Source organism: Natrix helvetica (assembly GCF_964273705.1).
Source record: "Natrix helvetica genome assembly, chromosome: 1".
NCBI classification, from domain to species: Eukaryota; Metazoa; Chordata; class Lepidosauria; order Squamata; family Natricidae; genus Natrix; species Natrix helvetica.
Genome location: NC_138548.1, coordinates 46216515 through 46239327, shown reverse-complemented (window position 1 = coordinate 46239327; position 22813 = coordinate 46216515). Strand labels below are relative to the sequence as shown.

At 40.0% G+C, this 22813-nt stretch overlaps 1 protein-coding gene across 2 annotated transcripts in view; it reads left to right on the top strand.

Annotated features, from left to right (window-relative positions):
• Nucleotides 1–22813, top strand: part of RIN3 (Ras and Rab interactor 3) — a 95318-nt gene that overhangs the window by 43087 nt on the left and 29418 nt on the right. For both annotated transcript variants that reach the window (XM_081934761.1, XM_081934760.1), the window contains 2 exons: nt 10088–10160; nt 16448–16539. In XM_081934761.1, the coding sequence (XP_081790887.1) occupies nt 10088–10160; nt 16448–16539 (165 nt within the window). The remainder of the gene's footprint in view (nt 1–10087; nt 10161–16447; nt 16540–22813) is intronic.

The following is a 22813-nucleotide window of genomic DNA, read 5'->3' as shown; positions in this document are numbered from 1 at the left end:
TCTGTGATCTGTTTCAGTACATATATTTACAGTATATTTGACTGCATATACATTTGCGAGGAACTTCCGATTCTGGGGCTTGAAAGGTTGCAGGAATTGGGTTTATATAGTCTAGTGAAAAGAAGAAGTAGGGGTGGCGTGATAGCATTGTTCTAATATTTGAGGGGCTGCCACAAAGAAGCAGGAGTCAAGCTATTCTCCAAAGCACCGGAAGGCAAGACAAGAAGCAATGGTTGGAAATTCATCAAGGAGAGAAGCAACCTAGAACTAAGGAGAAATTTTCCTAACAGTAAAAACAATTTACCAGTGGAACTCATTGTCTTTAGAAGTTGCTGTGGGTGCTCCATCAGTGGAAGGTTTTAAGAAGAGACTGGATAGTCATTTGTCTGGAATGGTATAGGGTCTCCTGCTTGAGTAGGTGGTTGGATTAATAGACCACCAAGATCTCTTCCAACTATGTTATTCTGTTTTTCCTCTGTCTCTGAAATGTAGGACTGAAGTATATCTTCTCAGGAGTGCTGTCCTTTGAAAGAGGAAGAGATTCTTCCTTGGTGTTTTTTAGCAAGGTGATATTAAACAAACTCAGAGACGATAGCACATCAGAAGTTATTTAGCCATGATAGCTAAATGGATATTGAAGGTTCAGGGGTAGTATATTGCTTTCTCTCAAATGCTGGAGTCCTACACTAAAGAAAAGGATTTGCTTTTGTGCTCTGTTTATGGACCAGTTAGTAACACTGGTATTTGGTTGACCAATACTTAAAACCAGGTACTAGAGCATTAGATAAAATGGCATCTGGTAGTAATAATAAGAATTGTTTCCAGGTTATGGTAGGCTGATTGTCTTGGTGCATCTGTCCAGCTCACTGTTTCCATTGGGTGGAAGTTTATCCATCAGCAAAAAAAAAGAAGAATGAAAATGGAACTGCAGAGTTATTATGATTGAAATGGAAAAACAATACATTTCACCATCTGAGGGGGATTGTGATCAAATGGCCTGTGGTCGTTTTGTCATAATGCACAAGATTATGGCTAGATAGATAGAGCTTAGAAAATCTATGTAATTTTACCTGTTCCTTTTGCAACCTCATCTACACTGGTGAATGGCTGCTGATAGGGAATTCCACAAAAGCATTGTCTTTCTAAGTAATACTAATGTTCAGAATATAACAATTCATGAAAAAGGGTGAACCTGTGTTACACACTATGCTACATTAGTTTTACCTGGTCGCTCATAAAGGGAGATGACATTTTCCTTCCTTGAGTTTTGAAATGGGTTGTGTGTCCCTCCTTAATCACCACATCTCTCTGGCAATTTTCCAGGTTACTTTTCATTTCATTGCTGTTCCCAATTCCTGGTAATAAGGTTATTAAGTGAATGCAAATGCTAATGGCTATTCCAGAGTACTAAAACATTTAGAATGCTGCTCTCTGTGACTTGGCTCACAGTGGCCTCTTGCAGATTAATTCTTTTGTCCCAGCTATTCTCAGAAGCCACATTCTCAAGTGTAATGAGTTGTGTCAATGAAGCCAAATATTTTAAAAGTGTGGGGGTGGGGGTGGGGGGAGTGAAGGCATATCTACACATGCTTTCAAAGCATTCAGCAATTTGAACTTCACAGTGTCCTGTTCCGGAAAAAAAAAACCTGTGTAAAAGACTGATTCCTCAGAACATTTGATCTCATTTTCTGATAAGCAGCATTGCACAACCTCATGTTTGCCGAGCAGCTACTTTTGGAAAGAAGTAAAAAAAAAAGTGCAAACATTTCTCCAAATAGTTTGCACTGACATGCATCTGTGCCTAGAACTATGGAAATACTTGGGGAATATTCATGAGTTCTATGACATACAACTGGTATCGTGATTCAGAGAGAGTTAAATTAGATTGAACAATCACAGAGGTATGGCATCACTGCTGCATTTCTGCACCATTCATATGGAAACCAATGAGTAAATGGAAAGAGAAAAACAAGACAGAGGCTTAGAAAAGACAGCTTTATTCTTTCAATTTAGCTTCAGCTTGTTTCTGTATTTATCTGGAAATGGATTGTAATTCAGTATCCCTTGCAAAACATCATTAATCCTCCAAATACAGTGGAGCATATTTTAACACAGTTCATGAAAAATGTCTACATTAATTGCAACATGGATCAGCAATGCCCCTTGAGGTTACCTTTGTATGGAGCCTGCGTATGAAATCATTCTGGGAGGCTGGAACCAAATGGGAGTGATCTCAGCCAGGATGACTGAACACCACCTTTTGCTGCAACTGGGAAAATAGATGTAGCCAAATGCAGCTCTGGGCCCAAAGAAATCAAATATTTGTTGGTTCCAATCAGATCTCATTGCTAGTTCTAGATGAGGCCAAATTGAACGAGAAGAGAGGTGAAGTGAAACAAGCTAATGGATGGCTGTCTTCCAGGTAGTCTCCCAACAAATATTGGGCACATGCTATTTTTTGAGAATTTTATCTAATGAGAGTGTCCATCACTTTAACAGATCCTAGGCACTTATTGAGATCTGTTCTCTCTAGTTTGTTCCAGATCCTATTGTCCTTCCTTTGATTACTCCTGCAGTGTTCTTCCTACAAGTTGTACGCTTTTGGAGTGTAGATTCTCGATTGCAATTTTGCATATTACATAAGGAGGAGAAGTAATGACTGATGGAAGCATTCCAGTTATCTTCCAATATGGACTTCAGAACATTCTCTGAAGGCCCGAGAGTGAAGTAAAGAATACCAACCATCAGACACAGTTTAGAAAGAATGATAGATTCTTAGAAAGAGGACTGATTGGAGCAGGAGAACCAGCAGGATCAGGATACTGGGAATGGTTGGAAGGCTGGTCCAGACAATAAATAAAGATCATGTACACCCAAGATTCTGATCTGGTGGAGCCAAGCCATCTACAGTTGTAGGTGGTAAAAATATCTGAAGTCAAGGCACATTCCTGCCCAAGTATCAGAAGTAATCCTTGAAATTTATTCATCTGTGTTTAAATTTGTAATCTCCTACATCTGGGCCTCCTGTAACTCTGTGGACTGAACTGCAGATACCCCTGCCATGAGAGGGCTAGGGATAAATCTTTTGGAGAACAGCCTGGAATATATGGCTTAAGACCTTCCTGGTGATATATCTCAGCCATATCTTATACTAGCTGATAACCCGATGTTGCCCAAGTATTTATTTATAAGGGGGGAAATGTCCGGACCAAACGTAATTTCTAATGTTGGATTTTCCCCCTTACCAGAGGGAGCCCCCTTGTGGAGTACTGTGAAGCCATTACCATGGCAACTCCACTGCACTGTACAGTAGAAGCCATTTTACAGCAGTAGAAGACATTTTAAGTCACAACAGAACACCCCCCCCCAAGGGGTGTTAGGGGTGTCTTATCCCCACAGTATTTTTTCCAGAGAGTAAGTCATCTTTGTACCTAATTTGGTCATATACAATACAATACAATACAATACAATACAATACAATACAATACAATACAATACAATACAATACTAGAGTTGGAAGGGACCTTGGAGGTCTTCTAGTCCAACCCCCTGCCTAGGCAGGAAACCCTATACCAGTGATGGCGAACCTTTTTTGGCTCGCGTGCCACAAGTGGGAGGAGCGCAGGGGGGTCGAGTGCGGGTGTGCCGCACCCATAATGCAACGCGTGACCCCCCCAGTGCGCATGCGCGCACAACGCGCAACCCCCCCATTTTTACATGCTTTTTTTGTCCTCCCCAGTAGCTCCAGGGGCTTTATAGGAGCCTGGGGAGGGCGAAAGGAGCCTCCCCCGACCCCCCAGAGGGCCTCTGGAGGCTTCAGGGACCGTCCGGAGGCTTCCCTGACGCCTTCGGAGCGCTTAAAACCACCCTCCGAGCAAACCGGAAGTGACTTCCGGGTTGCTCGGAGGGTGGTTTTAAGCGCTCCGAAGGCATCAGGGAAGCCTCGGACGGTCCCTGAAGCCTTCGGAACGCTTAAAACCACCCTCCGAGCAAACCGGAAGTGATTTCCGGGTTGCTGGGAGGGTCGTTTTAAGTGCTCCGAAAGCGTGAGGGAAGCCTCGGACAGTCCCTGAAGCATTCGGAATGCTTAAAACTACCCTCCGAGCAACCCGGAAGTCACTTCCAGTTTGCTCGGAGGGTGGTTTTAAGCGTTCTGAAGGCTTCAGGGACGGTCCCTGAAGCCTCCGGGGGGGCGGGGGAGGGTCTTTTCGCCCTCCCCAGGCTCCTATAAAGCCTCTGGAGCCTGGGGAAGGCGAAAAATAGCTTTTAAAAAGGTGAACTCAGCTGGCCAGCACGCGTATGCGCGTTGGCCAGCTGACAGGGCAGCGCGTTGCGTGCCCTGACAAATGGCTCCGCGTGCCACTTGTGGCACGCGTGCCATAGGTTCGCCATCACTGCCCTATACCGTTTCAGACAGATGGCTATCCAACTTCTTCTTAAAGACTTTCAGTGTTGGGGCATTCACAACGTCTGGAGGCAAGCTGTTCCACTGATTAATTGTTCTAACTGTCAGGAAGTTTCTCCTCGGTTCTAAGTTGCTTCTCTCCTTGATTAGTTTCCACCCATTGCTTCTTGTTCTACCCTCAGGTGCCTTGGAGAATGGTTTGATTCCCTCTTTTTTGTGGCAACCCCGGAAATATTGGAACACTGCTATCATGTCTGTTTGGTTGAAACTGCTCGAGGCATTCCAGAGTTATGCTGGAAAACACACACACACACACACACACACTGGTTTTTGCTCCTTCCTCTGACTAAAATAAAACAAGTCTCAAGCATGTGAATGGTGACAATAGGATATGAAGGACACTGCCCATCAACTGGACCCTGCTCCCATTGTACTTATCCTTGCAAGAAAAAAGCACAGAAGCTCACAATCTGGTGGAAACAGTTTTCCAAGCCTCATTGCAATCTACCCATTTTGAATAATTTGTGTCAGCTTCATATAAAACATGCTAAAGATGAGTATAAAGTCATGGATCCCAGTTGCCAGTATGTCCTAGTCCAAGTAGTCCAAAACTGATTCACCAGTCTCAGCTGAGCAAAGAGTCCCTGGCCACAAGATCTATTTTTCTTATGGGGAGAACAAATCTGTCCAGAACTAATGTTGGAACAGTCATGGAACTAGAATAGTTCCAGATAAGACAATCACTCCCTCTTGCTAGGACTGAGGCTTAGGTTATTTCTACTCATGCAGTTTCTCACAGCTTCAAGAACTAGGACTTATATAGGCATCTCTGGTTTGGGATGGCAATGTACAATTTAATATCAGTAATGTGTTCTCTCTCTCTCTCTCTCTCTCTCTCTCTCTCTCTCTCTCTCTCTCTCTCTCTCTCTCTCTCTCTCTCTCTCTCTCTCTCTCTCTCTCTCTCTCTTCTCCCTCTCTCCCTCCCTTCCTCACACAACACACACACACACACCAAAATAGATGTCCCCTGCCAGGATGTTCATGTAGTCACTAAAGAGCAATGAGAAGATATTGAACCCTCTGGTATCTCATATTTATTCCAGTAGGCAACTAGGTACAGAGTGGCAATGCCTTCCAGAGGTTTCGGAAAATTCCCAAGTGCTTACAGGAAGCCATTGAGATACATTTCCGCTTACCACTTCTACGGTGGTGGGACAACAGTTGTAGGCAACAGTAATGTGTAGCTTTACCAGAAAGTAATCAATCTGATCATGGCCCAAAACTAACAGTAATGTCTCCCATTTTCAGATCCACACACCATTTGTTCTGATTTAAACTGCTAATCACCAATGTATGACTAGGGATTGACATAATCTGGGACATGGAAACCGTAAATTCCTAAGCAGCACTGGACCTCATTCCTAAGGCATTGGTGTTAAAATGCTTAAGCATTTATAGCATAAAGGACTGGCACAGTAATGAGATCTACTGCAAGTTTTCTGTTAAAAAGTCTCACAACTGGTATGACTGCTGCTATATTTAACTTCTAGGTATATAAAAACTTCATCTGAGCTTCTTCTCCAGCTGTCCCTTAATAATGAGGAAATGCTAGTGTCTGTCAGAAAAAGAGCCTTGTTTGAGGAAGTGCAACCTCCCCCAAAAAGCTCATTTGATGCTAAAGTTATGAACTTTGGGGCAACAAATCAAATCTTTGTCTTTATTTCTCAGGTATTTTCAGAACAATTTTGGTGTTAGAAGTTAACTGCTTTCGTGATTCTTTACTATGATTGTATACTTTTTAGCGATTACTATAGCTCTGTTGTACTGTTCCCTAAGAATGTTTTAATTCTGTTTTCTGATTTAAAAAATATGTTAATACTGCTTTTATATTTACTTTTTTATAACATGGGTAGTACAAGAGGACATGAGATTTCTTCCTAGTCTGTTCTCAGAATGAGTGCCAGGAAGAGGTGGCATTCAGCCAGTTCTCTCCGGTTCAGGCGAACTGGTAGTGGCGGCTGCAGGAGGCTCCGCCCACCCACCCCAACATAATGCGCAATCACTGCACATGCGCAGAAGATGGTGTGCATGTACAGACATGGCACATGCACTCACATTTGCGAACTGGTAGGGAAGGTAGGAAATCCCACTGCTGGTGCCAGGGTACCTTTTAGGGGACGGCAGCTTGGGGACAAAGGAACCTACCTTCTGGTTGTTCAATCACTACTCCCTCTGAAGTTGGTATGATCAAAGGGCAGAATGTTTTTTCCCAACAACAGCAGAGAATCAAACAGCTCTAGAAGTAGCATAAGAACAACTACTGCAGGCTTTCAAATTCGATCCTTTAAAGCAGTGTTTCTCAAACTTGGCGACTTTAAGTCCTGTGGACTTCAACTCCCAGAATCCTCCAGCCAGCTGGCTGGGGAATTCTGGGAGTTGAAGTCCACAGGACTTAAAGTCGCCAAGTTTGAGAAACACTGCTTTAAAGTGCCAAGACGTTGTCTCACAGATAAACAAAGTGGAGCCTTGGAGATGTTGCTTTCCAATCATGGTCACTGGTTTTATTTTTAGCTCCAGCAATGTGCCAAAGATAGCTGTGTCAGTTCTCCATATTTAGTAACCGTGACCACAGCACATTGGAGGAGTAAGCTCAGGGTCGTGCCTCTGGTGTCTTTCCATATTTTGGGTAAGTTGCCCATCTATTAGCGAGTTCTAGTAATTAAAAATAAATGTTATCTTATTTATATGTTCTGAGGGAAGCAAAGACCTGTCTGACAGTCTAATAGATTTCTTAAGTCAGTTTTGGAAAGTCTAGCCTGGCTTTAATAGTTTTATTGCTTTAGCAGTTTTCAGAAAGCACTATAAGTAGATTAAATGTGAAAGGCAAAGGGGTATTATTGAGATGAACTGTGATTCAGTTTAGATTGCTTGACTTTTACAAACAGAAGTATTAAAGTTAGGCTAATATAAAAAGCAGATTAAAGAATTATGCAACCAAGAATGAAGCACAGTACCAGAGAAACATTCCTGTGAATATTTGTCACAATTTGGACTCACTTCATGCTGTTGGAGCCAAAGTTCTTACTCAGGAAATGAACACTGATTTGGAGTCTTTGGATTTAAAATCCCTTCTCCACCATGAAGATCACTGGGTGATTTGGTTTTAACCACTTATTTTTGTTCTATATGGTAGGAATAGATCTAAACAGCCCAGTGAGCAGACACATCTCTAGTAACACTATGCATTGTGTTATTTCAGAGGGAGGGATGATGACTTAGTGGTACAGTGAGATTTTTTTAAAGGGTTGGAATTCATAGAAGTAGGGGGAATGCCTTTTAGGAGTAGCTGGTGTCAGAAAATGAGGGTTTTTTTGGCCAGCACTGATTAGGCAGAGCCTTTCTTCTGTACTGGATAAACTTTTCAGCAGATGGTGCTGGCCACTATCAACCCTTGAGTTTAACTATTCGGGTTGCAATCTATTTGTGTTTTTCACTTTGTTAAGGACAGTGAAAATACAAAGGAAAACACAAAATGGCATAGAGTGGAGGGTAGGGGAGGAAACAGCCCTGAGTCAGGGTTCTCCAACTATTAATTTGCTATTGACAGGGTGACCGGACTTCCTGAATCAAGGTCATTTCCACGCCCTGGTCAAAGTTGGTTACTGATTAAAGGTATAATAGAGTTGATGTTAGCTCCACCCTGGCTATTTGAGGCACAGCTAGAGATAGCCAGCATGCATTAAAAAAAATTCCATTATGAAGCTAAATCCTCTTCCTGTTCAGCTGAGCTTCTTGGAAAAGCCTGCTTCTAGCAAAGGGTCACCATTTCCTCTTTTCTCTTCTGTATTTTTTTGGAATAAGGCACTTTATTTGTCTTGTCTCCAGAGTGTGGGGGTGTTTTAGAATACGTATTTGTCAGACTAACTGTGGAAACAAAGGTTATGCAGGAGCTTTAGTGAAGCTGGGTCTTAATTGTCACATAACAGTGAGCAAGCTTATAGATTTTACAAGAACACATACTCAGGATCAGAGATGGTATTCAGCTGGTCCTCTCCGGTTCGGGTGAACCGGTAGCGGCTGCTGCGGGAGACTCCACCCACCCTCCCTGACATAATGCCTGACCTTCTGCGCATGCACAGAAGGCGGTGTGCAAGTTCACATTTGTGAACCGGTAGGGAAGGTAAGAAATCCCACCAGTGCTCAGGATGGAATTTAAGGGCCATCCACAAACAAAACCCAACCAATATGCGCGAGTGAGTTAAGTGTGATGAGATGATTTGTCATATCATACAAAAAAAAATAGGGCAGATCTGTGACTTGCATAATTGTGGAACCATCTTGAATTTTTGACCTGCCCCTCTTCCCTCCTGCAGACACCTGAGTTAAAATTTTAAATCAAGTTTAACAAGGAAATCCCTCCTTCCCTTCCTTCCTTCCTTCCTTCCTTCCTTCCTTCCTCCCTTTCCTTCCTTTCCCTTCCTTTCCTCCAAATATTCCTGTTTTAAATCAAGTTTAACAAGGAAATCCCTCCTTCCCTTCCTTCCTTCCTTCCTTCCTTCCTTCCTTCCTCCCTTTCCTTCCCTTCCCTTCCCTTCCCTTCCTTTCCTCCAAATATTCCTGTTATAACTGTACTTGGCCAAAAGCTGAACCAACCCGCTTTGGAATGGCTAAGGAAAAAGTAATTTACAGTATGTGTGGGCATACCCATAGTACCTTGTAGCAAGTCCGTAAACAATGACATCCTTTCTGGTCTTGTACAGAATTCCAAGAAGAAGATTAATTTAAGGAGGTGCTGACAATTGTTACATGCATACTCACAACTACCTGAATCATATTTCTCCCTTTAAATTGGAGTCACTGCACAACGTCAGCAGTTGGGCTCAGCAAAACTGCCAAAATTTCCAGGGTTTAGACTGGACTGGGCAATTAAAAAACAAAAAAATAGGTAACAGCAAACCATTTCTATACTGTTGCAAAAAAAACCCAATAGAGACTGTCCGCATAGCAAGTATATATAGTAAGTCTTCATTCAAGGGATACTTTGCTTTATGTATTTTCCCCATTTTGGTGTCTTCTAATTTTTAACTTGTCATTCCCAGTCATTCCATAGCTACATTATCTCTTCGCTCTAGAGAGCTTCCTAGTTGTTCTTTTCAAATAGACATAGGAGAAGTCACAGTGCTTGTTTTCCAGACCAAATAATGTTGTGCTTTCTGCCAATTACTGGACTATTTTTGCTAAGCTATTCTGTTTCTTTTCATTGCAGAATGCTTTGTTCTGTTTAATCGTATCAGAGGTTGCTGAGGCATAATCAGTGTGCAGGATTTGTAGCTCCGTCTCTGAGTGAAGTGAGATTTGAGCAATGGGATAAAATCCTTGCTCTGAGAAGGAGGTTTTAAACAAATTGATAGGAAGTGGAACAGCACAGTGTAAGCAATTTTGATTCTGGCTCATAAGTTTCATTTCAACTTCACAGCAAATTATTTGTGGCAAATGTCAAATTGTTATCTGTCACTGTATATTTTATTATTTGAACAGCACCAATGAAATGGGACACGTCACCAATTTTTGCCATTTCTCCTGCTGTGAAGTGGCCATTTCAGAACGAGACCATCATGCATCAATCTCTCTGATATACCACAGTGAGACCAATCCCTGAATATTTTTCTTATTTCTCATCAGTACTGCACCTGGAAGGATCTCTTCTTGTGTTTGAAGACATCTTCAAACTGGTGGCATTCTACTGTGTCAGTAGGTAAGTTGGATAGATATTTTCCAGTCATGATGCCATGTGACCTTACAAATCTGCTTGTAGAAATGACTAGCCTGCAAGAAAAAAAAGTCTTCAAGAGGCTGGTTGAGGTGGAATGGAGAGCACTCTCCCTCAACCCACAAAGGAGGGAAGTGTGATGGGGAAAAACCTACTTTATCCACCTGAATGGAATTCCTTGTTCATCTATCAATATCTATCTATCTATCATCTATCTACTAAAATCCTTGTTGTTATGACTTTTAACTGGGTAAAAGAGACCATTATATGGCAACCACTTTTGAACCAAGATACTTCAATGGGCTAACTTACAGAATTTATCCAAAATGCAGGACTAGTGACTCCTAAGGGAATGATATTTGGGGAATTTGTGATTGTTTCTGTGCTACTAGCTCTGGTCCGGTTACATGATCTTCCTTTCCAATATTCTATGACAGTTTCCCAGCCAGTTTCACAATCCCTCACTGCCCCATCCAAGAGCAACTTACCTACCTGCTAGAAAGGGGAGGATGGGTGGGAGGGAGGGAAGAAGGAAGGAAGGATTTCCAGTGTTCCTTGCCAAACTCCCCTTAAAGAAGCTCAACTGGGAAGCCAAGCAAAAAGTCAGAATTCACTCACACTCCGATTGCTTATCCCAGTATTTGAGGGGCTGCTGCAAAAAAGGGGGGGCAGAACAAGAAACAATGGATGGAAACCAATCAAGGAGAGAGCCAACATAGAACATTTTTTCTTTAACTTTGGTCATTCTTTTTCTCTCTTTAGATAAGGAAATATCTCTGAAACGATGACCCAGTGGGACATGAATTGTCGAGTAGTCTATAACATTGCAGCTGGCATAATTTGCACAGGAAAACAGAATAAGAAAATTCAATTTGTAAAATGTTATTTCAAGCTATGGACTGGGCAGTATAGAAATTACATTTAGTAATGCTTTCTTGGTTAACTTAATGTTTAAAAAGCCTAACCAAGCAGATCAGACAAATTTGGGATGATATCTTTCTATTCATAGGAAGTATTTTATTTAAAGGAGCATTCATAATGGGCATCCCCTATCTGCAATCAATAATATGAATCCTGCCCATTATATTCCACCCACTCAGAGCAATTCTGTATGCAGAACAGATCTTTCTTTGTAAAAAGTCCCCTTCTACCTTCTTTGTTTCTTCCCATCACCTGCTTTGCATTATAATTACATACATCTTAAATATATGAAATTCTACAAAAAAAACAGAGGGGAAAAATAGTTTGGCACTACCGGTATCCAAAGTTACCTTATGCTTTGAGACAATCTTGTTATAAAATTATTATGTCTCATTTTTTCCCCACCCATCATTATTAGGAAAACATAAGCAAGAGATATTTTGAGGCCCCAAAGCCAAACCAATTATTGTGTGAACAAAAGAGACAAGATCAGAGGTGGTGTTCAGCGGGTTCTGGCCAGTTCTGGAGAACCAGTAGCGGAACTTTTGATTAGTTTGGAGAACTGGTAAATACCACTTATGACTGGCCCCTCTCCCATCTATTCTCTGCCTCCCGAGTCCCAGCTGATCGGGAAGGAATGGGGATTTTCCAGTAACCTTCCCCTGCCGCGCCCCAAAGCCACGCCCATAAAGCCATGCCCACAGAACCAGTAGTAAAAAATTTTGAATCCCACCACTGGACAAGATGGTCACCTCCAGCAAAAGACTGAGTGGTAGCATTAAAGTAATAGGAGAAAAGAGCTGCCTCCTTCAGATGTTCTGGTGATTTTCTAGAAATTCACATGTTACTGAAGAACTAATTATTTGAATATCAACTTCATTTTTTAAAATTGAATAGGAGGGAGCATGAACAAGTTCCTCATAATACTATAAGTCATTTAGATGGAACTTGTTTGATTTGTTCATGGAGATATTCGAATAACAGAATAACAGAGTTGGAGGGGACCGTGGAAGTCTTCTAATCCAACCCTCTACTCAAGCAGGAAACCATACACAATTTAAACAAATGTTTGTCCAATCTCTTCTTAAAAACCTCTAGTGTTGGAGGACTTACAACTTATGGAGGAAAGTCATTCCATTGATTAATTGTTCTCACTGTCAGGAAATTTCTCCTTAGTTGTAGGTTGGTTCTGTCCTTGATTGGTTGCTTCTTGTCCTGCCTTCAGGTGCTTTGGAGAATAGCTTGACTCTCTCTTCTTTGTGGCAGCCCCTGAGATATTGGAACACTACCATTATATCACCCCTAATCCTTTTTTTCATTAAACATGATTAAACATGAATATGACTGTCGCTGACCCTGGTTCTAAAAACTGTCCATTTTTGCATAGCAGAAAGAATCTCTTTTATTTTGGGAACCCCAAAATGGTTGCTACCTAACAATTTTATTTTATATATCCACTCAGCAGGAGGGGTATATAAAATTATAATAATTAAATTATAAATATTTTATATATATATTTAAAACAATAAGTAAAATGCTGCATATAATTAAGTGACTGCTGGATGTAAGTAGTTCAGTTATCCTAAATATTCCTGTGAAAGTTTGTGGTAAGTGAGATTGCCTTGGATAGGATCACTTGCTAAATAAAATTTAATGTGGAGGATTTGGACTAATGCAAAAGAAGTGTCAGCAAAATCGAATGGGTGGGTGGATGGCAGTGGTGAGTTCATCTCTTACCCTTTTTTAGGATTTGCCAAGACAAGCAGTTTGTTTAACTCTTGTCCAATTGTGTGACAAAAACGACTTCCTTTAATATAGAGAAGCTTCAGCCAAGCTCTATTAGCATATATTAAATTAAACTTGCTGTTCCAAGCTGTTTTTTTTAAAGAATGACCTCAGTCTGGGAATAAGAACAAAGAGTCTTCATCAGTGGTTTCAGAATATTTTGCTGCCTGGCCCTTTATAATAGCTAAATCTAACTTGTGTCCCTAATCTCCTGAAAGGACATGTATATATAGTCACTAATAGGTTGGAGCACAGAGATCCTGTCCAGAATTCCACACAATTTGGGAATATGATACGTCCCAAGAAGCATATTATACATGTGCATGTTGTACTACTGTTCATCTGGTGGCTAAGAGCTCTATGGCTGCATCTTGTGACATTTTAAGTGAGATCACTTTCTAGCATGAATAGCAGGTTGCCGAATAAGCTGGACACCCTCTTTGTGGATATAGATTGGTGATCAATGATAGCACCAGTCAGTTAATCAATTTATTTATTGTTTTAAAATAGCATCAGTCAATATGTACTCTTTAGCTATACCTAATGAGAACTTTGGTAGTTGCAGCCCTATTACATCTGGATTGCAACCGGTTGGTGATTAACAACAGTCAATGACGTCTTATGAAGAGCATGTACTTCAGAAGTCTTCCCCATTAATGCCTTTAAAGTATTCCTCAACCATCCAGAGCCTGTTCTCATTACTATTATATCAGCATAATAGTGGGTGGATAACTCTAGAAGACATTATGACTATTTCATCGTTCCTGATTTATGTTCTTTCGGTATCACCAACCATTCTTGTGTTTATATTACACCTTCTTCATGCTTGATTGGCCCAGCAGTTGTAGTGTGATGCTATATACTGTTATACATCCCTAATAAGGAAATGGCAATTATAACAAGTGAGGATCTTGAATAAGGACCCTTCCAAAGTGGTAACTAATTATGGCAGGAATATACCTTGGCAACATCTGTTTTTCTGCTCAGTTTCCATTATGTTGCCTTCAATTCATTGACAGCCCAAGAAAGATATGAGAAAGGTTTAAGTTGTTCTTAATTCTGCCTGCATTAAAGTTGTTTTCCTACTATTCTGATTCTGTCTAAGGACAGCTTCAGGATATACAAATGTGCAAATTTTGCCATGCATTGCCTTAAAGCAGGGGTGTCCAAACTTGGGAACTTTAAGACTTGTGGACTTCAACTCCCAGAATTCCCCAGCCAGCATGGCTGGCTGGGGAATTCTGGAAGTTGAAGTCCACAAGTCTTAAAGTTCCCAAGTTTGGACACCCCTGCCTTAAAGTGAATCAAAGACTGGTAGTGACTGAGAAGAGGGGTGATAACGACAGCAATGGGATTGGAAATTTTATGCCATCTCGGGGCTGCAGCAGAGCAGTATAGAAAGACTCTGAGACAGGGGCGAACAATTATGGCATCCTGACGATTTCAACTCCCTGAATTCCTGAGCCAGCCATTTTAACTCAGGAATTCTGGGAATTGAAGTCTGCAGATTGTAAAGATGCCATAGTTGGCCACCTCTTAGTGCTATGTTTATGACAAAAAAAGTAATTAATAAAAAAAGTTTTTTACGGGACCACCCATGGTCTTATTTCTATGTTCATACACACACAGCTGCCACACTGTTCCTTTTGGGGTATAAACAATACCATGTGGTGCATAGAAAAGAAATAAGAAATAGTAATGCAGAGAGAAGTTAAGGGCAGTAGGAAGGACAAAAGTAAGGAAAGAGGTAAAATTCCTTTATCCCAAGAGTATCTACTTCACATTCTTCTTGTCCTGAAAAAATTTGCCTACAAATTGATTTGCTCTCTTTTCCTCTTTTTTTCCTCTTTTTCTTTCTTCTTTCCCATTTTATCATGGTTTTTTACCATATATGCCCTTCCTATTGACCCTTTTACACTTCCTTCATTTATGCAGGTTATAATTTGTCCCTCGTGTATTGTCTCTGTGTAACCAAATAACGGTATGACTGTTAGAACAATTAATCAATGGAAGGACTTGCCTCCAGAAGCTGTGGATGCTGCATCACTGGAAAGTTTTAGGAAGATATTGGACAACCATTTGTTTGATTGGACTAGAAGATCTCTAAGGACCCTTTCAACTCTGTTATTCTGTTATACAAATCACTGTGCCTTTTTTTTTGTCTCTCAGTTTTGTTTTCCACCCACTTTGATTTAATGCTCAGTCATTTGTGATCCAATCCCTATAGCCACCTACTCTTCACTATTCCTATTGCACTCAGCTAATTTTTATATTTCCCCCAACACATTGAATTCTCACTTCCTTATAAGAAAAGGAAATGAGCAGAAACATACCCATTACATCTTTTTTCACTTCTTTTGACAAAAGTTATTATAAAAGGCAACTTCTGAATATAACACCCTCATCTTCTTAAATCATCATGTGTAAGCACCTCTTGCACATTTATCCACAAATACATTGAACATTGAAGCCGACTTAACACATTCTTTTTTGACTCCCTCCTAAATGTTACTTGCAGAAACAATTCCCTAAGCATTCCAATGATTTTCATGCAGGTTTTATTTCCATCATGACATTATCAAATTCAACAACCAACCAATAGTAATGCAAAACATTTACCCCAAAATTCAAGTCTGTTCACTGCATCATATGCATCCTCTAAATGAACAGAAATACAGCACATTTTCTTTCCCAAATTCATTTCTAAATGACTGCTAAAGTGCCAAAATCTGGTCTGCATATCCATTAAAATTGCAATATACTTCCAAAATTTGGCAATTGTCTCCTCGTCTGCCTTTTATACCCTTTCACTCAGAAACCTGCAAAATGCCTTGATAAACACATTTAAGAAACTAATCCCCATGTAGTTCTTCCATTCAATTTTGTCACCTTTCCCTTTGAAAAAGAGCTTTCTTCCAATCATTACATTCTGATGCAAACTTGGTGCATGTTAAACAGGTCAGACAGCCACTGCATCAGCAAAGGACTCTCATGTTTTCACATTTCTCTTGGTACATTTTCTATATCTGAAGCTTATTCTTCTTCAATGCTTCAACCTTCTTTTCATCATTTCCTTACTAACACTAATAGCATTTGTCTCAATTCTGCCCAAATGATCATATGTTAGCTAACAGAGAATATTTGTAGCTCAGGGTTGAAATGAGGGAGGCTTTGGTGCTCTCTGAACTTGCTTGTTGTCTTGCAGATGTTTCATTACCCAAACTAGGTAACATCATCAGTGCTGATAATATATTGTTGTAATTCATAGAAATCTCTAAAAAGAACCACAAGCAAATTAAAGCCTGGTTTTATGTCAAGGATCATATCAAGAGACAACCTTGCAAATTACAGTAATGCTTTATTGCTCACAACTCAATAACCCAGAAATGTTTGGAATCAGGCAGCATCAAACTGAATAAACAAAAAAACAATAACTCAGAGATACAGGAAATATACTGACACACACAGAGCAAACATTGTATTGCATTCTCATTCTCTCTCTCTCTCTCTCTCTCTCTCTCTCTCTCTCTCTCTCTCTCTCTCTCTCTCCTTTTTTTATTCTCTAGAGATCTGCTTCCCTACACACTAAGATTGCCACAAGCAATATTGGAAGCCAATAGTGCCACGGAATTAGAAACCATCTCTGATTTGGGGACAGGTAAGTTGTGTTGAAAACTGATACAATATACCTACAAATACACACCTCTTATTTTTGATTTTGGTTGGATTTTGTTATATGATGCTATAGATTTCTCCAAGAAAAATACATTCCAGATTGCTGTGACCTGTTCCTTCTCCCCATTGTGAAAATGCTTTATAGAAATGTGTGAAAGGCTGTTAAGGATTATCTTCCATTTGAAGAGCCTTGGTGGCACAGTGGTTAGCGTGCAGTACTGCAGGCTACTTCTGCTGACTGCCAGCTGCCAGCAGTTGGACAGTTCAACCCCGACCGGCTCAAGGTTGACTCAGCCTTCCATCCTAAGTGGATGCCTAAGTGCTAGTGCTATGCAATTCTATTGCTATTGAAGGGATCCTGTTCTTTGACACATTGTCTAATTCAGCTCTGATTTAAAGAACCATTAAAGGGGATAACAGGAGCCTTGAATGTTTAATCAACTGTCAGTAATTGGACAGGAGATGGGGGGTGGGGTGAGAATCATTTATTTCTGCTATTATTCTCAGGGGCATTAGTATACTTGATTGCAAACCTGGGTTCTATTTTCTTTTGTTTTCTGATAATGGTTAAGGAACATTTTAAACTGTTGAGGGTGGGTTGCCAATTTTTCTATTACCGTTTTGGGTGTGCTCCCATACACACTCGCGATGCTTCTGCACATGCGCAGAAGTGTCTAGGCAGGTGGGCGTAGCCTCCTGCCGCCGCTACTATCAGTTCACCTGATCCAGGCCGAACCAGGAGCAACCCACCTCTAGTGAAGGTGTGTTGTTTTCTGAGCTTGTGGGTTGGTTTAGTTTTTAGCATGATGTTTCTCAACTTGGCAACTTTTTGGTGACTTTAAAATGGCTGGATTCAACTCCCAGAATTCTTTAGGTGCAATTAAGGAATTATGGAAGTTGAAGTCCACACATTTTAAAAGAGCCAAAGCTGAGAAACACTGCATCAGCATGACATTCTGCTTGTGTCTTTGCTTATGGCTCATGTAAAGAAATTCTGAGTTGTAGGCATTAGTCATTTTTGTTGCTTCACTTTGTTCATTGTTTATTGGTGGATAAATGGCAGAATCGAAAGGCATTGGACTCATCTTTATGTAATCAGAAATCTGTACCAACTTCCCCCACACATTTATGGGAAGACATAAATCGGGGGGAAAAAAAGATCTTTCTGGTTGATGCTTACAACATTGCTAGTTACGTAAAAAGAGAGAAACAATAGGTTTCTTTTTACAATTATATACTGTACATTAGGAGAAGCTGGATTTAAATGCTCCTTATGTGAAGGAACAAAACTAATTTTAGACATTTCTGTTTTTTAAATCATTAAAAGAGATGAAGCAGAATACTTTTTGTACAGGAAGAATAGCATAAATTGGAATTATACTGATCCACACTTTGATGGGCTTGTAATGTTCTCGTGCCATGCTGTCTAGAAGTACTAGAAGCTGTTGTCCCAAAATTATGGATAGGAAAGTCTAATTTGGTGTTTTCATATATTGAATTGGTCTCAGAGACATAAGGCAACCAATGACAATTGCCTCCAGCATGGAAATAATATGACTAGGCTGACTTTTCCCTGTCACTAATTGGGGACATTTACCAAGTTGTCTTCAAACACAGCTTCACACAGAGGATATGTCAATTGGCTAATTACATTTTGACAGATTTAAACTTGTGTAATTGAAGGGAAGAAATGGGTAGGAAGGATTTTTTTTTTAAAAAAAGGAGTATAAATATTACTTGTAGGGCCTAAGAAGAGCTACAGCATTAAACTTAAATATGTCTGACTTGACTACATCCACATTAGAATTCTACCTAAGGGATGGAGAAACATGTGGTTTTCCAGCTGTTGCTATTCTACAATTTCTGTTAACACTAACAAGCATGACGTTTGGTGAAAGATGCTGAGAATAGTAGTTTAACATACATCTGGATGGCCTCACATTCCTTACCTTTGAAATAGAGGAGCACCCAACACTTTAAGATTGTCCCAGGGTCAACTCAGCTCTGAGTACAGACAATTTGCTTCTCTTCACAAAGTTATATACAGAACTCAATCACATCATCACCTACCTAAGGGGGGCAGGGACAATGGTAAAAACCATGCAAATCTCTATCAAAAATTCCAAAGATAGGACCAGAAGGAATTCTAGAAGGAATTCAGTACGCCCAGCTCAATCCCACTGTTTTAATATTGCTTTCATATGGAAGCTATATTCATTTCTGAGTATATATACTTATCTTTGTGTTTGTAAGTCTATTCTTATTTACTTTAAATAAAATAAGTGCAGTGTATTTGAGAAAAAGGTATGAATAAATGGGTTCAGATTTCACCTAAACTGCAATTTCACTGGAATTGCAAGGGTCTGATTCCCTGGGATTCATCAACTCATCTATAATATGAGATTAATATGTTCTGCCACATATCATTTTTCTCACAGTAAAGAATATGCCAAAGTGTTTTAGATCAGGCCCCCTGAATCCCTGGGCCACAGACCATCATTGGTTCATGGCCTGCCAGGTACTAGACTGTGCAAGCAAGCAAAGCCCTGTCTGCATAAGCATGGGATCCAGGCAATGCACAAAACCCATTCCCCCCCCACCCCCAAGCCATGGAAAAAACGCCCTCCATGGAACTTGTCCCTGACGCTCAAAAGGTTGGGGGCCACTTGTTTAGATTATTAAAATAATTTGCACAGTAGTCTATGAGCCCTTGTAAATACTTTTTCAATTACAGAGTAAATTTGCCTTGTACCAAATATATTAGCCAGGTAAGCTTAATATTGTTTAGACTGACCAGCAGTTGCTTTCTAGTATTTTAGGAAGGAACCTGGAAATACTCAGGACTAAACCTTGAACTTCCTGTTTCAAAGCATGTGCTTTCTCATTAAGCTATAATTCTTACTAAACCTTCCTTTTTAAAAAGTCATACTAAATAAGGGCATAACTAGACTGTAGTCCATCGTATTTTTTAGGAAAGCTAACCAACATAAAGAGGAGGTAACAATAGGTAGTATAGCCATAGTTTCTTTCCTAAAAAGGAAAGATTTCATAATCTAAAACACTGACTTACTTCCTCTGGAATCATAAGAGGTGGAATTCCCCATTTTGCACTGGTCTTCCAAACTGATATATACATCGTCCTACAGACAACTTGCATTAGCAGTTCCTTCTGTAGTGAATGTGGTTTCTATCAAAATGGCATTGCTAAATTGTTGGGTTTTTTTATCTCTCTCATTGGGATAAGACTGACAGTGCTTTGGTTTTTCAGTTTAGGTCTAGATTTTAACAGAATTTGTGATTGTAGGACCTGGTTTAATATAACAAAATTAGCAAACACAAAAAATAAATAAATACATTCTCAAAAATGTGCCCTGGAAGAATATGAAATGTAACAAAGTTTTGCTTAGTACATTTCTGAAAAGGACTGATAGAACATTCACAGCATCAAATACTAGATTTTTAGATTTTAGAGTTATTTTCCACTTTTCCTCAGATCAAGGTGGAATTAGAATTCCATCCCCCATTTTTTCCCCTACAAAAAGTAGTTTTGTCTATGCAACAGTGATTAGGTTAAAATTGGTCTATATGACACCATGTTTTTAATGGATTTGAACATAGGTCTCCCCAGTGATAGTCCAATTTCTTAACTCTAGGCGTGTTGGCTCTTGAACCCTAGTAAGTCAACCTTACATGCAGCAAACATTTCTGAATTTCACCACAAAGACGTCATCTAAAACTCTAATTTGTTTAGTTCCTGCTGAATAGTATGAAGTGGTTGAGGATAAGCTATCAACAGGACGCGGTGCAATTATTCTCATTCAATTTAGATTCTGTTGAATACTCTAACTAAACTTAGGAAACGAACTTAAAAATTACTGTACTCTCACCACTTTTATTCAGAGCAAAAGATCTGAAGTGAGCCTTATTCAGTTAGGAATTCTTCTCCTTTGCAAGATTCATTGTCATGTATGCAGGTAGTAGGCAATTTTCCTCAAGCAGGTCTGTTCTTTCTATTTTGGGGACATTTATTTGTTTCTGATGACTGTAAAGGTAAGACAGTTATATTCTCAAAAATAATGCTCCCTCTACAAAGTAAAAGTAAGTAATCTCTGTTTCATTTAGGAACAGAAACCCACATGGCCTATATGTGATACCTAGGCCCATAGTTTTATATAAGTTATGGCTGCAACTGTACACAATGTTCTGAACTGTATCTACTGCAAAATATTGCCACCCATTTCCTGTCCAAGTTCAGATTGGCAGATATTATACCAGTTAACAGATAGATGTAATGTTGGATTATAATGTCAAAATTGAAACAACATCAGATGTGCTGGCTTTACCGTCTGAAAATGTTCAGTATTGCCTGTGTATCTGTGAGTGTGATCTCTCATCTAAGACAGAGAAGACTACAATCTAGGTCAGAATCTTAGCAGCTGTCTGCATGATATTTTTTTCTAACTCCCAGTTGTTTAGTGAAGTGACTTATTACTATTATTTTAGTATTTTTTCTAAATGAAGGTACCCAGGAAAACTAGGGGAGTGAATTTTTCCATTAAAGAATTGTAATCTCACTTTCAGTTCTCTAAACAACCCTCTGCATTGTGCGTAGGTTGTTCTATACCTCTATTTGGTGGTAAAATTGTATTAGAGGATTTTCAGATTCTGGTATAAAATAAAACAGACACTGAGGCATGAAATCTATCATGGGTAGTATTACAAAAACCATTCTAATGCAGAAAGCATTTTGGATACAGGGAATTCTGTTTTGCCGTATTCAGTTAGAAAGCTCGGGCAACTTCTTTGAGTACGTCACCAGTTTGCTTCATAGACATCGTAAAACTCTTGCAGATTGAAATAGGCTATTCTGTACATGTAACACAATTCTATACAATTGTCCATACATGTAAAACATGTTAGTACATGTAATTTATACAAGGTGCTCTCTGTTAGGAGCAACTTTTGATTTCTAAAGAGATGGTAATATAGCTTTTCAGACCAAACCAAGCCGTTATAGCAAACGACAATCTCTCCTCATCCCAAACTCATATTCAAAGGTTAGGATTAGGGTGGTAGCATTGGCATACTTAAAGCAAGCTTGCACAACATATGGCTCACTGGCATTTTTTGAAGCAGTAAATCCATCATTGGTAAATCAAATGGTGTCACCACCAATGAGAATCTGCCAGTACTGTCCCAAAAGACATGCTGGCAAGTGCCTTCAGGCCTCCTGACACCACTAGCTCCAATGCTGCTGCCACATAGCTAACCATTGCACAGCTAATCCATTGTGACTTAAAATTATTTTCAGCCTTTTCACTCTATGCATTGTGTAGGCTTGCTTATTGTAAACATGAAGGACACTCCATGTATTGTATTGTATGTATTGAGAAGCAGACATGGGCAGAGTTGTCTCTGGTGTGGTTTTTCTTCATAATTTGGCCTTGACATAGTTTATTAACTATTCATTTTGCCCACCACAATAGAGTGATTTGGTTTTTAGCAGGGGGTGGAATGGCTTTCCTTTTCCTTTTTTACACGTCATTTTAGGGCATCCTTGTAAAACTTACTGATTACTGACAAGGCGGAAGAGGCTGATATAGCTGGTCACTCAGGAAACCTCTCCCTGCATCAATTAGGTAATCCCTGCAAATATTCCAATAGAATCATAGTTCTACCATTACAATAAACTACTATGCAGGAGATTCTTGAATCTTGTTTCCATGAGTTCTTCATGCAGAAATCTTTACACTTGTTATTTCTTGTGCTTGTTGCATGTTGTTTGAGAGAGCATAGAACCCTTCCAAGTGCAAAGTCATGCAAACATTTTGGAAACCTCAGACTCCATGCAACTAAGCTTTCGTAGTTTCATACAGTGGTAATGGCTATTCTTAGCCCCATTAACTCATCTTCTTTGCCTCTTCTTATAGACCATCCTCCTTTCAGATGATGAATTTACAACCAGTTGTGTGTACATTTATTAAACTGTTAATAAACCCTCTACTCCAGAATCAGCTAAACTATTGCTAAAAGGGAAGTATAATCATCTAAATCCAAGCAGAGATGGCTTCAAGAGCCCAAGGATATACACGGGGTGGGCTTCAAAAATTTCAACAACGGGTTCTCTGCCCAGGTGCTGAGTGGGTGTGGCCACAGTGGGTGTGATCTAGGCCTCCTGCAGCATGGCAGGGGGGCTGTTTTTGTCTTCCCCAGGCTCCGGAGGCTTTCTTTGAGCTGCTGGGACAGTGAAACTGCCT